General features: G+C 34.2%; 1 protein-coding gene across 9 annotated transcripts in view; it reads left to right on the top strand.

The window, feature by feature from the left end:
- The window catches only part of FUT8 (fucosyltransferase 8), a 291,085-nt gene that overhangs the window by 129,084 nt on the left and 145,409 nt on the right, over nt 1-16,592 (top strand). For 8 of the 9 annotated variants that reach the window (XM_029950670.1, XM_029950669.1, XM_029950671.1 and 5 more), the window contains one exon: nt 9,803-10,230. In XM_029950670.1, coding sequence (XP_029806530.1) covers nt 10,028-10,230 — 203 coding nt within the window. In that variant the 5' untranslated portion in view covers nt 9,803-10,027. Of the gene's footprint in view, nt 1-2,160; nt 2,343-9,802; nt 10,231-16,592 lie in introns of those variants that run through there. The other variant, XM_029950672.1, reaches the window with a different exon arrangement.

The raw sequence follows: 16,592 nt of genomic DNA, 5'->3' as shown, positions 1-16,592 counted from the left end.
TTCAGGTAGAAGGAACAGCAAGAATGAAGGTCCCATGATAGGTAAGAAGTTGACAGAAGGGTAGTATACCTAGTTTCTATTGACAAAGGGAAAGATAGGAGTTACTGATATTTATAAATTGCATTATAGTTTAGCAATCACCATTACATACATTATTTCATGTGATCTTTATGGTATTATGAGGTGTACTATTATTCCCTTTTTATACTTGGGAAACTGCCCATATGTTTATAGCTAGTCATAAAGAAAATGGTTGCTGTTTCTATATCATATGTGGATATGATATAGAATCAAATAAATATTGCATAACACTGAATAATTAGATAAAATGGTAAGGGTATACATTTTATTTGAATTTTTTAGTATTATCACTTTTTAGCAGTTTTAATTTATTCAGGGCCAAAGGTACTGATGCCAAAGCCAGATTTCTGGACCCTTTTAAATAGTACAAACTAATTGCATCAGTAAACACAACCTGGTATGTTATCTTGACTTAAGGTGAGCGAGATACTCCTGATAGAGACCTGATAAATGTGATTGTTTGCACTTCCTAATGGGGAAGGTTAATTTCTAAGATACTGACTGGTTTCAGTGAATTTAAATAGAGTATTTTGTGCTTATGTATTCAGGATGCCTAGCATTTTAAATTTATATGTGCATATACTGTGACCTTCCTGATAAGCAATATGAAAGTATGATAGATGACTCTGTAAGTAATGAATTAAAATAGAAATTTATAGTCTTGGGAGGGGCTCTATGAAAATTTCCTTCCCCGTGCTTCCCTCCCCTTCTCTGGTTTTCCCCTCCCTGGCATTCTTGCATCCCTTTTTCTACTTTCTTCTTCCCTCCGTTTGTTTTACATTTCAGTTTATTTGGTTTTACCAAGTGCTTTAATCTAAAGAAAAGTTGATTTCACCTGACATTAAAGGTTATTTTAATTTATGATACTGTTTTTACTTGTTTTTTCCTACTATCTTAAATTAATAAACACATAATTTTATAATTTGTTCCTTTTCCATATATGGAGGCTGGACAGTAAGAAATATTTTAAATAAACTCTGTAACAATACTTAATTTGAAAATGAATACAGATCAAATGAGAAGAAATTTTTCTTTTACATTTAAAGCTATTCTGAAATTTTGAGTATTAGATTTTGTGAGAACATAAGCTTTTATTACTCTTGAGTTGATACCTAAGGAGTGGCAATCTGGGAAATGTGGAGTTTTAACTTTGAATTCTAAAACTCTTGAAGAAAATATAGGAGAAAATATATGTGACCTTGGATTTGGGATTAAACTTTTACATATAATAACAAAACCACAGTTAGAAAAGAATAAATCGTGTTTCATCAAAAAACTTAAAATTGTTGTGTGTATGACACTCCTAGGAGAATGAAAAGGTAGGTCACAGACTGGGAGAAAATATTTGAAAAGTTGCATACCTGATAAAAAATTCGTATCTAGACTATCTAAATACCTCTTAAATCTCACCAAGACACAGTCTAATATAGAAATGGCAAAAAGATCACAATACACATTTCACCAAAGAGGATATATGAATAAATACATGAAAACATAATCACATTTCATAATGCCATTTATTGTTAGGGAAACTAGATGCAAATTGAAACCACACCAAGATACCACTATACAGTATTAGAATTGCTTTAAAAAATTGAGAGTCCCAAATGCTGGGAAGATTGTGGAGTCACAGGAACTCTTGTTCATTGCTGCTGTAACTCAGAATGAGCAGCTACTTTGGAGTACAGTATGGCACTTTTTATATATATATATAAACGTACATTTTCCTTATGACACAGTAGTCTTATGTATTTACCCAAGTTAAGTGAAAACGTAAGTTCACAGTGAACTGCTTTTATCTTTGAAAATATTTCACTACATAACAAAGTGTAGTTTTGCCATTTTTTAATTTCTGTACTTTTAAAAAAGGTCCACTAATTTGTGCTTTTTTCTAAGAAGCCCCTTGAATTTTTTTTTTTTACCGTGTGTGTATTTTTCTCTGTGACTACTTTTCCCCTCTAAATTATGATTTTATTTGTATTGTAAAATACATTGGAAATTCTGTGTATGCCCAGGACTAAGCTTATTTTTAGTATAAATTACTTTAAGTTTGATGACAATCCTTTTTCAAGCTGAGTGCCAAAATGGGTAAATGCAGGTAGATTCCTGCCCTCAAGCTGATGATGTAAATTGCTTTCATGTAATCGTGATGGATGGCTTTTATTTCAGTTTTACACCCAGAAGTTTTCAGTTCATGATGATAGTTACTATAAGGTGATACAGCTGTGGGTGAAAGCCGTGCAGTAATGTAGTATCTAAAGGTAAGCGCAATAAATTGGAAGGTTTAAAATTTTCTTTTATATCAGATATTTTTTCTGAATATTTTTCTCTTTGGATAATTTTTAAAAATAACATAACATTGTATTAATTTCAGGTGTACAATATCACTATTGTATTTGTATTGTATTGTATTTGTATTGCTATTTGTATATATTGTGAAATGATCACCACAATAAGTCTAGCTAACATTTGTCACGTGCAGTTGTTAAATTGTCTTTTTCTTGTGATGATATTTTTTTATTACACTGTTTTCAAGTCCACTTAACTTCTCCTCTGTGGTATCTAATCTGCTCTTTAATCCTTTCCAAGACAATTTTTTAAAATTTGATTTTTTCTTTAGTTATAGAAGTTGTATTTTTTTTGTTATGGCTTTTATTCCTTTTTCAGTTTTCAAATTTAAATCCTAGCATATATTTTTAGTAATTGTTTTAGTTTTCTTATATGCTATCATCATCTCTATCTTAGGGGTTTGTTTTAAATTGACAGATTTTCTTCTTGATTCTGGGTCACCTTTTCTTCCTTATTGGCATCATGGTAAAAATACAGTTTTGTGGGGGTAAAAGTAATTCATAATTTATTAAGCCATATTCCTGTTGATGGACAGTTATAGTTTTTCCAATATGGGAATATTGGAAAAATGTTGTAAATGCATTTTGTTCATGTGTTAAAATGCACCTTAGTAGCAATTCCTGCTAGTGGAATTTCTCATCATAAGGCATATTTATGTAAATACTTGATATATGATGCCATGTTTCCCTTTGCGCAGTATATAAGTATATACATATATACACACTTGTTAGTTAAGTAAGTGCTGATTGATTTTTGAGTGTAGAAGACCACCTTCTTATGAACATGGTTCATAGCAGAACAGTCTTTGTTCTGACCCTTACTCAATTAGTTATATAGCATATTTTCATATGCTCATCTTTTGGCCTTAGCAATAAAGTGAAGCCACTTGAATGTAATTCTTGGAAACATCTGTACATAGTCATATACTAAAGGAAGTGGCTGTTGGTCATTTTCATATTTGTTAGAGGTAAGAACAGTCCATTTGACAGTGTTATAAATGGTACTATATTTGTTGTTATTTTTAATAGAATGATTAAACTAGTTCTGTTCTTTAGAAATGTATTAGTGGTATCGTCCATATTTAGTTTCTCACTGTATCACTCAGTATGTTGGTTGCTCCAAGAAGAGCTTTTTTGAGGTTGTTTCTGTTCAATTACTTCCCTTTGCAATTAGAATCCATTAGAATATTCCCTCTTAGGGCAGAGATTTTTGTCTGTCTTGTTCAGACAGTGCCTAGGACAGTGTCTTTTATATGATAGGGACTTATATATTTTGAGTGAATGAATGACGAGTGATCGAATTATGGTGTTTTATAGAATTAGGTAAAGTACCTGTCTATCTTTGTTTTTCAGCAGCTTTGCCTACATTTTAAATTTATCCTTCCAGCAATTATCTTCCTTTCTTTAATTTGTGGTTTATCATTCATTCATTTTAGAAAATTCTCAGCTAACATCTTGTAAAATGTATTTTCTGCCTCATTTTCTGTCCTCTCTGTAGCTCCAATTATATATGTTTTAGATCATTTGATATCCTCCCACAACTTTTGAATTCCTTTTTATCCCAGTCTTTTTTTCCTTTTCAAATTTTATTTTGGATAATATCTGTGACCTCTTGTCATGTTCACGGATTCATTTTCACTTCTGCCCAGTTTTCTGATAAGCTTGTTGAAGGTCCTCTGATATTTTATTTTTGTTTATTTGGTATTTCATCTGCTAAATCCTCCATTGGCTCATGTATGTTGTCCACATTTATCACAGATTTTTTAAATGTATCTGTTATAATTATTCTAAATTTTCTGATAGTTATAACATCTAGTTCATTTATGAGTCTGGTTCTGGTGTTTGCTTTATCTGAAAATGGTTTGTTACATCTTGCTTTTTTTTATGTCTCATGATTTATGTTGTGTGCCAGACATTTTAAGTACAGAGCAGTAAAGACTGAGGTGAATGGCATTTATGCCCAGAAATGGGCACTTTTCTTCTTTGAGGCTATTTGTTTATATATGGATGGGGATGGGGTCATTACAGTCAGTGATTGAATTTTTTTGTACTTGTTACCCTCACTGAATCAGAGACTTAAAACTCTTGCAGTAGTTGAATGCTGCTACTTTATTCTTGAGATGGGGCCTTGGAGTGCTACGATTCTATGCTCAATATTCTAGTCCATCCTTAGCCTTTAGCATGTCTTTGGTTGCCTGCATCACAAGATGATCTCTCTCCGTGTTCTTTTTAATTTTTGATTAGTTGCTGGAGAGTGTGAACTTTATGTTGTTGACTGTATTTTGTTGAGTTTTATTTTGATAGACATTTTAATTTACTTTTAGATCACCTTGATCCTTTTGTAGCTTGTTTTTAAGTTTTGTTATAGCTTTTGTCAGCCTAATCTTTATTCTATGGCTAGAGACATTACACTTTGGCTCATGAGCTAAATCTGGTCCACAGCAAGTTTTTATATAGCTTTTGAGCTAAAGTTGGATTTTACATTTTTAAGCTATAAAGAAAAATAAAAACAAAAATATATGATAGAGACTGTATGTGTCCCACATAGCTTGTGATGTTTGTTATCTTGCTCTTCAGAGAAAATTTTCTGATCCCTACTCTACGCCTTACTTAACTTTAACTTCTAAGATGTTTTATTTCTTAACTTTCTACTGAATGCCCTAGATTTTCTATGTGCATTTTCATTTTATTTGGGTGGAACTCCTAGGTTTTCCCCTTTATACAGTCTCTGAGAGATGTTCATTTTTCAGTTCCTAGTATTTAATTTTTCTTTCCTTGATAATTGTTCTTTGCCAGCCTCATAACACTTCTGCATGTAGAGCTTAGTATCTAGCCAAAGACTAAAGGATCACCTATGCAAATTTTTGGATCCTTTTCTCTGGGCACCTGCCTCCTCTTTAATATACTGACTTGTAGATCCTCTCCCCTTAAATTTTTAAGCTTTAGTCTCTATCATATCACCTCAGGAAGACAGCTGTGCTTTGCCTGGGTTCTCCCCTTTTGAGGGGGTGTTCAGTAAATTTTAGGCAGAAAGCTGGAGTGATTATAGGGCTTACCTTTGATTGTTAATCTCATATCAGGCATCACAGTCTTGTCTAACCATTGCCCAATCTCTGAAAACAGTTTATCTGAATATTTAGGTTTTCTAGTTGTTTACATGTAAGAGCAAATCTAGTACTAGTTATTTTGACAACTCTGTTTAGCAAACATTAATAAAAATGCCTTTAGACTTTTGGTATGGTATAAAACTAAGCTATAAAGTGAGTTTAATTTTTATAATATTTGTAAGATGTGTTAGCAGGATGTATAAGAAAATGTGATTAAGATTCAATTCTGTCTGGCATCTTGAATGCCTACTCTGTGCCTTAGAGGTTGTACAACTTGCTGGGGACAGAAAGAATAGCACCTGAACTGAAGACGAGGCACTCAGCCCCAGTAGGAAGTAGGCATGTATATTATCTATTGTTACATAACAAAGTGCCCTAATACTATGTGGTATAAAACAGTTATTATATGCTGGCCAAGAATCGGGGCATGACTTAGCTAGATCATCTGTCTTATGGTCTTTCAAAAGCCTAAAATCAAAATGTGAACCAAGCTTCAGTCACATCAAAGTTTGACAGGTGCAGGATCCATTTTCAAGCTTACTCATGTGGTCATTGGCAGATTCAATTTCATTCCACACGGGCCTTTTCAAATGGCAGCATCAAACAAGAAGAGAGAATGTGAGCAAGATAGAAGTATCAGTCTTTTGTAAACTTATCTCAGAAGTGAAATCATATCACTTTGCTATATTCTATCTAAGAAGCAAGTCACTAGGTCCAGCCCACATTCAAGAGGTGGAGATTACACAGGGCATGAATACAGGACACAGGGATCATTGGCAGCTATTTTGGAAACTGCTTATAATAACACATGCTATATAAATTATACAAAATATTATGAGTCTATAAAATAATGTAAGAGCATTAACATTTGTAGCATAAGAACAATTTGCTAGTGGTATGCTAACTACTTCCCACAGATTATTTTGTCTAAGCCTCTTCTAGTATTCTGTGGGAGAGGTAGTGTGTATTATATCCATTTTACATAAAAAGAAATTCAGCTTCAGTAAGGTTACCTAGCTGTGATATAGTAGAACAAGAATTGTGATATAGCAGAAAATATAGCGATACATGGTGATATAGCAGAACAAGAATTGCTGTATATGTGATAGCATACTAGATCTCTAGTCTAGGCTTTGCCTATTCTAGTACCCATATTTTTAATCTCTGTATCTTATCAGCATTAAAATAGTATTACCTTTTATTGAGCATCTCTTATGGGCTCAGCATTATAGTAAGTGCATTATATATTAATGCTATTTAAGCCTCAGAGCGCCTTTATTAAAGCTCTCAGTTTTACTGAATATATACTTTAGCTTTCAGATTCAAGAAATTACTTTGAAAAATTACATACGTTTCTTTGTTTCAAAGACATTAGGCAAATATAACCCAAAGAATCTCTGTAAATACCAAAAAAATCATTTAAATACCTATTACCTTAAAAAATGGTATTACTAATTAATAAATTCATGTAAGGAAGCCTCACACATTTCGGTCCACTTAATAATCTGGAAAAAATGTATTCTGCAGATGAAAAGTGGTATGTGAATCTCAAATAGGAATGAATTTATAAATACTGAAACAACCCACTTCTAGAAGTCTCAACAAGTACTACTATACAAATTTTAGTTAGAAACTAGCTCCTGTAGTTAATGTTGAAATATTTTTACTAATAAATTTGAAATATTTTCACTAATAAATTCTTTCACAAATAAATCAAATGGCTTTCCTGTCGATGTCTGTACATACCTTCTTCAGTCATCCCATGGTTTTTGCAAAGTGAATCTTTTAGATGAGGCAAGTAAGACAAACTAATGAGAAATCATTTTCTTATGTTTGAAAGGTAACCATAAGTTGATGTTACGGCTTTTAGAACCAGTTTATTTTAAATATTTGAGGGTGTCTTATAAGATATGTTGTGATAATCGTAAATCCTAAAGCTATGAATGACTTTATTTTTGAACTATTTTCCTTATAGCACTGTCTTACTTTGTATACTCAGATTTGCTTTCTTAAGTGGGACATGAAATGGCATTTGAAGCTGATGTGCATGAATTGTGTAATATATCATACTAGCATATGTCATGTATGATATCCTTCACTCATTCACTTATTTATTCAAAAATTTTATTAGTTCCTACTAAGGGTCAAGCACTGCTCTGAGTAGTTGGGAAACATCAGTGAACAAAATGGAGAAACATCATGGAGTTTACATTTTAACAGACATAGTTCAAACAATAGGCAGTAAACACAGTAAGGAAGCAGGCATTCATTATGGATAGGGTAAAAACTTCTATACCAACCTTTAAACCATGCTAAGGAAAATTACATAGAAAACTACTTGGTTTTCAGCATGGCTTGTTTTTTCTTATTTCATTTTTAAATATTAGCTAAGAACAAAAAACTTGGGGAAACATTCTCTCTAAAAACAGAGTGCAGGGGTGCCTGGGTGGCTCAGTTGGTTAAGTGTCCCACTTTTGATTTTGGCTCAGAGATCGAGCCCTGCATTGGGCCCTGTGTTGACAGCATGGAGCCTGCTTGGGACTCTTCCTCCCTCCCTCTCTCTCTGCCTCTCCCCTGCTCAAGCTTGCAACTTTAAAGAAAAAGAATGCAAATGATGCTATTAAGAAAATGACAATGTTTTGCTCCTACAACAATTTTTTTTTAGTGTTTTTATTTGTTTTTGAGAGAGACAGAGTGCTAGCAGGGGAGGGGCAGAGAGAGAGAGAGACAGAATCTGAAGAAGACTCCAGGCTCTGAGCTGTCAGCACAGAGCCTGCTGAGGGGCTAGAAGCCATGAACCATGAGATAATGACCTGAGCTGAAGTCGGACGCTTAACGGACTGAGCCACCCAGGTGCCCCATCTCCTACGACTTTTAATGAGTTTTTACAATTTATGCAATGTCAATATTACTATATTGTAATATGTAGTAATTTAATGTTTTGGTTATTTTTGATGATGGTTTATAAGAATTTAAGGTATTGGATGTAACAAAATGCTTCTGTAGACTTTTGTTTCTATTGGAGTTATTATAGTTTTGCTGGTTTTGATTATTATAATTTTCCATTGTATTTTTAATAAAATGTTACAGTACATTTTATTCTTATTTAAATGATTCCTTTAGAAAACTATCTTTTGTTTATCACAGTTACCTTTCTAAGTTAACTTTTACTATGCAGGAAAAGATTAAAAAATTAGTATCTTATTGGTATAGCCTGGAATCAAATAGACAATAGTATGATTCAGCATATGGTACAATAGCAACTTACAGTGTTGCATATATTGTCACCCATAGTATTATTTACTCAGATGTTAATAGTTAGCCTTTTTGGTTGACTTACTGAATTAAATCCATACCTTAAAGCATCAGTGGATTCATTTTTTAATTTTCTTTTTAACTAGGAAATTCTGAATACCTGCATTTTTCCATATACCATGAAAAGTAGGCATCATATGACTGATATTTGATCTGCCTATAATTTCTTTCTTTGGGTAAAATATTTCTAAAGGGAATTCTAAGCTAAATGATAAAGTGATAAATGAAACCCAAGCCTGAAAAGTATGTGCATTTGTAGTTAAGATGCACAGTGACTAGGATATAACTGGTATAGACTTATATTGCAATTATTGGTATTTTTAAATAAATTGAGGAAGGGATAATCTAGCCTAATCTTTACGAGCCTTTGCTTATGATATATGGAGGGTTACCAGCTGCTTACTGGCTGCGATAACGTCTGCTTATTAGCAAATTGCATGTCACTTTTAGAATTTATCAGTGACACTTTGCCTGTCACCTGCAGGGTTAAGTAGTGTAAAGGCAGTTGAGTAGTGTGAGATGGAAAGGGATGGAGTCGAGATCTTACTGGAATGAATTGACTCATACAGAGAACATGTTTCTGTTTGAGTTAATGGAAACATTAGACCAAAATATGTAGTTAAATATATTTTGTTTGGTTTTGATTGCTTATTCAAAGATGTAGTCTTTTGATCTCCATATAGGATCTACTGCACAGTGATGTATGAAGGAAAAGTGATGATGGCATTTAGAAGACTTTCAAGCTTAGAGCTAATTAAGTTATCTGGTAGAGCCCTGATAGATGTGGTGATTTAATAGGCAGATGTGAAAGCTTTTGCTCTTTACTTATTATTAGGGAGTTAGGTTATCTGCTAGTCAACACCAATGTGTTTCCTTCAGCTCCATGAATCTCAGTATATGCTATTTTTCATATCCTAAATAATTTAAATACATTTCTTACTCTTTCCACAGCATGTAGAGTCCATGAAGCACAAGACAATAAAGCTTCTTACTCATACCACCAAGAGGATCTCTTTGAAAGATTCACTGCAAGACTACCAGAGACACACATTTTCTGAAGCATGATGTGTTGAAACAACTGAAAGCTACTGCTTACGCGCTAGCTACAAACAGACCTAAGATGTTTTCAATTCTTTGAGCTCCGGGAAGCCAAGGAAGTGAGTTGAGAATCTGAAAATGCGGCCATGGACTGGTTCCTGGCGTTGGATTATGCTCATTCTTTTTGCCTGGGGGACCTTGCTGTTTTATATAGGTGGTCACTTGGTACGAGATAATGACCACCCTGATCACTCTAGCCGAGAACTGTCCAAGATTCTGGCAAAGCTTGAACGCTTAAAACAGCAAAATGAAGATTTAAGGCGAATGGCTGAATCTCTCCGGTAGGTTCTAAAAAAATGAAGGAAGAGTGATGTACTGTACTTTGTTTTTAGTTGCAGGGGTTCAATCACCTATTAAAAAATATTTAATGATTTTTTTTATTTTAATGAGCAAGTTTTTATACCAATTGTATATAACATAGAGAATTTCTCCATTGTGTCGAATCCTGCATTTTCAGGAAACAAATAACTCCTAAATTCTAGTTCCTCTGCTTTATATATGAAGGTGATTATGTGTTTAGTGCCTGCTGGAATTCGAAGATTTAATATGAAGAGTCATTACTCTAGAGCTGGTAATTGACCCTAAGAGAGGGAATGTAGAGAAAAAGAGCACAGAGATCATTTCCTTTTGAGGAATGGGATCATTGAAGAGTAGAAGGTGAAAGCATCCTGCTGTGCACACACCCTTCAGAGTAGATGGGGAAGAAGAGAGGGAGAGCGCTCGGGTGTGGAAGCCGAGTAGCATTCTGTGAAAGAAGAATGTAGTTCGGAGTGTCACCTTCTCTTGAAGCTTTGGAGAAGACTTCTGTGGTTCTCCCACTCCCTTACCTCCCAGCCGCCCCTGCCCCTGCACTCTTTCTTTGGAACTCACTTCTTTATCTCAACTTTTTTCTTCACCACAATGTTATTTTTGGTCCTTTTATGTTCTACAGAAGAAAACGCTAGGTTTTAAGAACTTTATACAATGAATGAACAATTATCCCTGTCATTTGTAGTAGTACCATGCAGTAAAATGCAAAGTAATTAGGGATTAGAAAGTGGACAGAGAACTTCTTGCATTTATTTATCCTTTTATTTCCTTTTGGGTGGAAGTCTGGGGTATCGATCGTGGAGAAGGTGATCTCTCAGTAGAGTCTCAGTCATTTGTTATGAGAATCAAAGACTGATAATTTAGAGGTTAATAATAAATAGCTATCATTTATCAAGTTTATCATGTGCTAGATACTGTGCTAAGGACTTTGCATGGATTATTTCATTGAATTTCATAAATTTCCTTATACGTTGCTGGTACTGTTTTTATAACCATTTTACAGATGAGGAGCAAAAGGGATATTAATTTAATTTTTCCCAAAGTTACACTTTTCACAAGTGGTGGAGCTTACTTTGTTTCCTAGCTGTATGGCTTGAAAGCCTGGACTCTGATGAAATGTGTTCCGTCTGTGAATAGAAACCAGAGAGAAGTCACTGATTCAGAAACCTCAGCTCAAAGTCTCATGTAGGAGATCTCCAAGGGTAGCTGCTATGCTAATTGATTTTGGAATATGCTTTGATTGTAGTCAAATCTTGTTTTACATGCTGGGAATCATTGCTCCTCGGAAAAGATTTTGCTTCTTAACAGTTTAGGCTCATAAATACTTGATTATTTTTCTCTTCATTCTAACTTCAGTACTGATACTTCAGTTGGCTTATTTCTGACTGGGAAGCACCTTATTTTTTTTTTTTAATTGCATGAAAGAAAGCTTGCCTTTAATAATATTTGTTTCTTCTGTAGAATAATCTTTGGGTTCTGTAAGTCACTTTCTTTATATTCTTTTGTGTTGAAATTCAATTCTCAACTACTAAGACAACTTAGAGCTGAGACAGTACTCATGCTGTAATATTGTAAATATAATCTGAAAACACAGACTGAATCAGTTTTTATATATAGAGCTGTAATTTTAGAAAATAAGTAGGTAATTATTTTTGCTCATTAGGGATGAAAACCTCCTCAGGTCTTTCCATCAACTTTACGGGTAGAGATATTTGTGTTTCAGCCAGAGGGATTTCATTTTAGAAATGCTGGCGTAAAAGGAAGAGCTGTAGATGTCCTACTGATGTTGGTGTTTTTTTTCCCCCCTCATTGTAACATTTTGTACCCAATTTGCTATGTATTTTTCTTATAAAAAAATATAAAACTAGGTCATTTCTTTCAGGTGAGGCATATAAGATTGGGTTTGGAAAGTGACCCAGAAGCTTGAAATTACAGTTTTTAAGATGTAAGACCCTAGTTTTAAAAACATTTAACCAATTCTCCAGCTAGAATTTGCTAATTTTGTTGATTATACTACATATTTAGGAAAATAATTTAAAAGTCATTATTCTGAGGGATGCAAATGTTTAAGTACAATGTTTGGGAGGTTAGGGTGTGTGTGTGTGTGTGTGTGTGTGTGTGTGTGTGTTTAATTCTGACTTGATGAAGAATAATTTTTATACAGTAAGATTAACTTTTTTTTCTAGTACATAGGTGTATGAATAGCACATAGGTCACTACCACAACAATCAAATTATGGAAGAATTCTACCTCCCACCAGAATTCGTGTGCCTGTTTGTAGTCAGATTCTGTCCTCACCTTCTGTCCCTGGTACCCACTGATTTGTTTTCTCTCCTATATTTTATTCTGTTCCTAAGTAGAATAATTTGTATATAGCTTTTTGTACCTGTTTTTTTCTTTTCATTTAGTATAATGTACCTGAGATTCATTAATGTTATTATGTACATTGGTAGTCTTTTTTTCTTTTCCCTGAGTACTACTTTAATTCCTTTTTAATACAGAGTAGTATTCCACAGTATGGATACATCACAGTATTGTGTGTGTGTGTGTGTGTGTGTGTGTTTTTAATGTATTGACTAGTTAAAGGATTTTAGATAGGGTTGTTTCTGTTTTTTGGCAATTATGAATAAAGCTGTTAATGACATTTGCTCTATAGTTCTTTGCATGAACATAAGTGTTCATTTCTCTTGGGTAAATATCTAGTAGTGGATTGCTGGGTCATTTGAGTGCATGTTTAATTTTTTAAGAAGTCACCCAAATGTTTTCCAGTTTACCTGCATCATTTTGCGTTCCTACCAGCAATGCTTGAGGGTTCCAGTTGTTCTCACTTTTAGCACTTGCTATTGTTAGTTATTTTTATTTTAGCTGTTTTAGCAGGAATGCAGTATTATCTCCCTGTAGCTTCAACTTGCATTTCTTTTTTTTTTCTATAATGTTTATTTATTTATTTTGAGGGAGGCAGAGAGCATGAGCAGGGGAATAGCTGAGCGAAGGGTTTTGAAAGAGCAAGAATCCCAAGCAGACTCTGTGCTCTCAGTGCAAAGCTGGCCACAGGCCAAACTTATAACCTGTGAGATCATGACCTCAACCAAAATCTGGAGTCTGATGCTCAGCTGGACCAAGCCACCCAGCTGCCCCTCACTTTGCATTTCTATAATGATTAATGATGTTGAACATTTTTTTCATGTGCTTAATTGCCATTCTTCAGTGGTGTCTGTTCACATTTATTACCTATTTTTTAAAAATTGAGTATTAAAATTTGCTTTCTTATTACATTTTTAAAATTGGCTTTATATACAACATAAAATTATACACACATATGTATACATTTATACACACATACATACATATATGTAATTATAAGATAAAGTAAAAACCTAGTGACTTAAAATAAAATTTCAGTAATTTAAGTTGTCCTCAGCTGGGTTGTTTTTCTAATCTGGGGTTGCTCTTGTGGCCGCTACGTTGTGGTAAGGCAGTCCAGATGACCTCACTCATATGTTTGATGATTAGCTGGGGCCATCGATTGCTTCCCTTCCCTGTAGCTTCTCCAGCCGGATAGCCCAGGATTCTTCATAGTAGTGTTCCAAGAGGGCAAGAGAAGAAAAAGGCCAAGCATCCAACGTCACACAGTGTCCCTTCTGCCACATTCTAATAGTGTATGCAAGTGAGAGAGACACTCCATGTTCAGGGCATAGAAGGAGGAACTGCAAAGAATTGTAGCCATATTTAACCTACCATTCTCCTTTCCAGAAGTAATCGATTAGGTCAAATTATTGCGGTTCTGACAGCTAGAGTTTAGTTTAGACTTTGTTGCTAGATAATAGGGAGCGTATGGTTGGGTTTTTAGCAGAGGAATGACACATTGAAAATGGTTGTGTAAGATTTAGATTTTCAGATGAATTTGGGGCATGCGCCTCAATGGAATGAAATTAACTAGAAAACATAGTATTAATGTGGACACGAGGTAATGCTGACCTAGATTAAATTAATGATTGAATATTTTGGTTTGGGAACCAAACCAAATGCTTATTTTCCCATGTTTTCTCTGTGCTTGTATTTAGCTTTCCACAGACATCTCTTTCTTACTTGTTGATTGCCAGCACGTTAGGTAAATGTGTGGTAGTCTTTCTTTTAAAAAGTTAGAGATCATCCCTTTCTCAGCCTGCCATACTATAGGAATGCCTTTACATTCTTCATGTTTGTCTTATTGCCACCTTTACTTATGTGAAGTTACTGTCAGTTCACAGAATCTTTGCTTCTTGGAATTTGAATCTGCCACTTTGTCTCTCAGTCAGGGTTGACATTTAGCAGAAAATACCTGGAAAATTATTGAATGTTGTTCAAAGCCCCTTGAGCAGTGCACCATAAGTGGGCCAGATGTTAGAACTGGACAGACTTGTAAAATCTAAAGAGTACTTAATTGACAGCTTTCTTTTTAACTTAAATCATTTTTGTTCTAGGTCCATTTATTTTTGAGATTACAATTTAAACGAATTGAAATGTGACCTTGTGACCTATTAATAAGATGTTTTGATTCAGGAAAACAAGAAATTTCTTCTGGAATTTAGATACATGCTCCTGTAAACTGTAAATTTACAAACCACAAAAAATGTATAATTAATTTATTGATTATCTGTATTTCTGAGCATGCAGTAATTTTCCCAGATGGATTAGAGCCAAAGCATGACTCTTCCGGACAGAAAATTTTGACTGAGACAACAGAAGTGTGGAACGCTAACATGGGTAGAAGGGAAACTGATGGTGGTGTTTCATAGGTCATAGAAGTTAGATATTCTCCTGTTCCAGAAGGTGGTATTAGAAAGTGGGGATGCTTTTGTTCCTGTTGGTTAACTGGAAAATTTTGCTCTAGGCTCTCTTCTTTGTAACTGCTCATCTCTCATATAAAGAATATCCTTATAGTCCTGGAACAGGTGAAAGGATTGGAATGTAGAGAGCACCTCCCATCTACTTGTAACCTTCCCTTATGCATGTCGTTTTCATTTTTGCAACCCTGTATCCATTATTCCTTATGCTATTAAGAGTATCTTATTTTTCCGTAGGGTAACTACTGCTTCCCTGTGTGAGAATATTTTAATGAGATTTGTAGTCAAGATTCCTAGCCTTTCCAGTCTGACAAACAAATGCTTTCTCCCTGGAGTTTTTACTAGCCTTTTTACATATTGCTGGATTAAATTTACCAGTGTTTTATTTTGGATTTTTTTTGTCTATGTTAACACGACATGTCTACCTGTAATTTTTCCTTCTTACAATGTCTTTGGGTTTTGGTAGCAAAGTTATGCAGAGCAATTCTCTTCTCTGAAAGGTGTTGTATAAAATTGATATTCATTCTATTTTAAATCTTTGTTAGAATTCTACCAGCGAAGCCCTCTGGGTCTAGAGTCTTGGGGGGTGGTGCAAAGGTTGAGTTGGGGAGTGAAAGAGGACATGGGAAGGTTTTAAATTCTGGATTTGATCTTTTTAATAGAAATTGAACTCTTCAGATTTTCTATTTTTTTCTTATGTCAGTTTTGGTAAGATGTGTTTTTCAAGGAATGTGTCCATTTATCAATATTTTCAAATGTATTAACATAAAGTTGTTCATAATAACTTTTTAATATTCTTCTTCATACCTGTGGTACCTGTAGTAATGTCCCCATTTTCATTCCTGATATTATTTTTGTTTTCTCCTTTTATCTTGCTAAGAATCATTTTCATTTACCTTTTCAAAGAATTAGTCCATTTTTGTTTTTATTTTTCTTTTTTCTTTAATTATATGTTTGTTTTTATTTTCTACTCTTAGTTTGATAATTTCTTACATTCTCTATTTTTTTGTGGGGTTTTTCTTACTGTTGTTTTTAAAGCTTTTTCAGAAAGAATTTTATATCATTGACTTTATTTTTTTTTAATAGTTTATTGTCAAATTGGTTTCCCTACAACACCCAGTGCTCTTCCCCACAAGTGCCCTCCTCCATTACCACCACTTTTCCACTCCCCCTCCCCCTTCAATCCTTGGTTTGGTTTGTTTTCAGTATTCAATAGTCTCTCAGGTTTTGCGTCCCTCTCTCTCCCCAGCTCTCTTTCCCCTCTTCCCCTCCTTCTGGTCCTCCATTAGGTTTCTCCTGTTCTCCTGTTAGACCTATGAGTGCAAACATAGTATCTGTCCTTCTCTGCCTGACTTATTTTGCTTAGCATGACATCCTCGAGGTCCATCCACTTTGCTACAAATGGCCATATTTCATTCTTTCTCATTGCCATGTAGTACTCCATTGTGTGTGTGTGTATGTGTATACATATATATATATGTATACACATACACACACACACACACACT

This window comes from Suricata suricatta, chromosome 9, assembly GCF_006229205.1.
Source record: "Suricata suricatta isolate VVHF042 chromosome 9, meerkat_22Aug2017_6uvM2_HiC, whole genome shotgun sequence".
In the NCBI taxonomy this organism is placed as follows: Eukaryota; Metazoa; Chordata; class Mammalia; order Carnivora; family Herpestidae; genus Suricata; species Suricata suricatta.
Note: the sequence above shows the minus strand (reverse complement) of the source record. Positions and strands in the feature narration are given on the sequence as shown.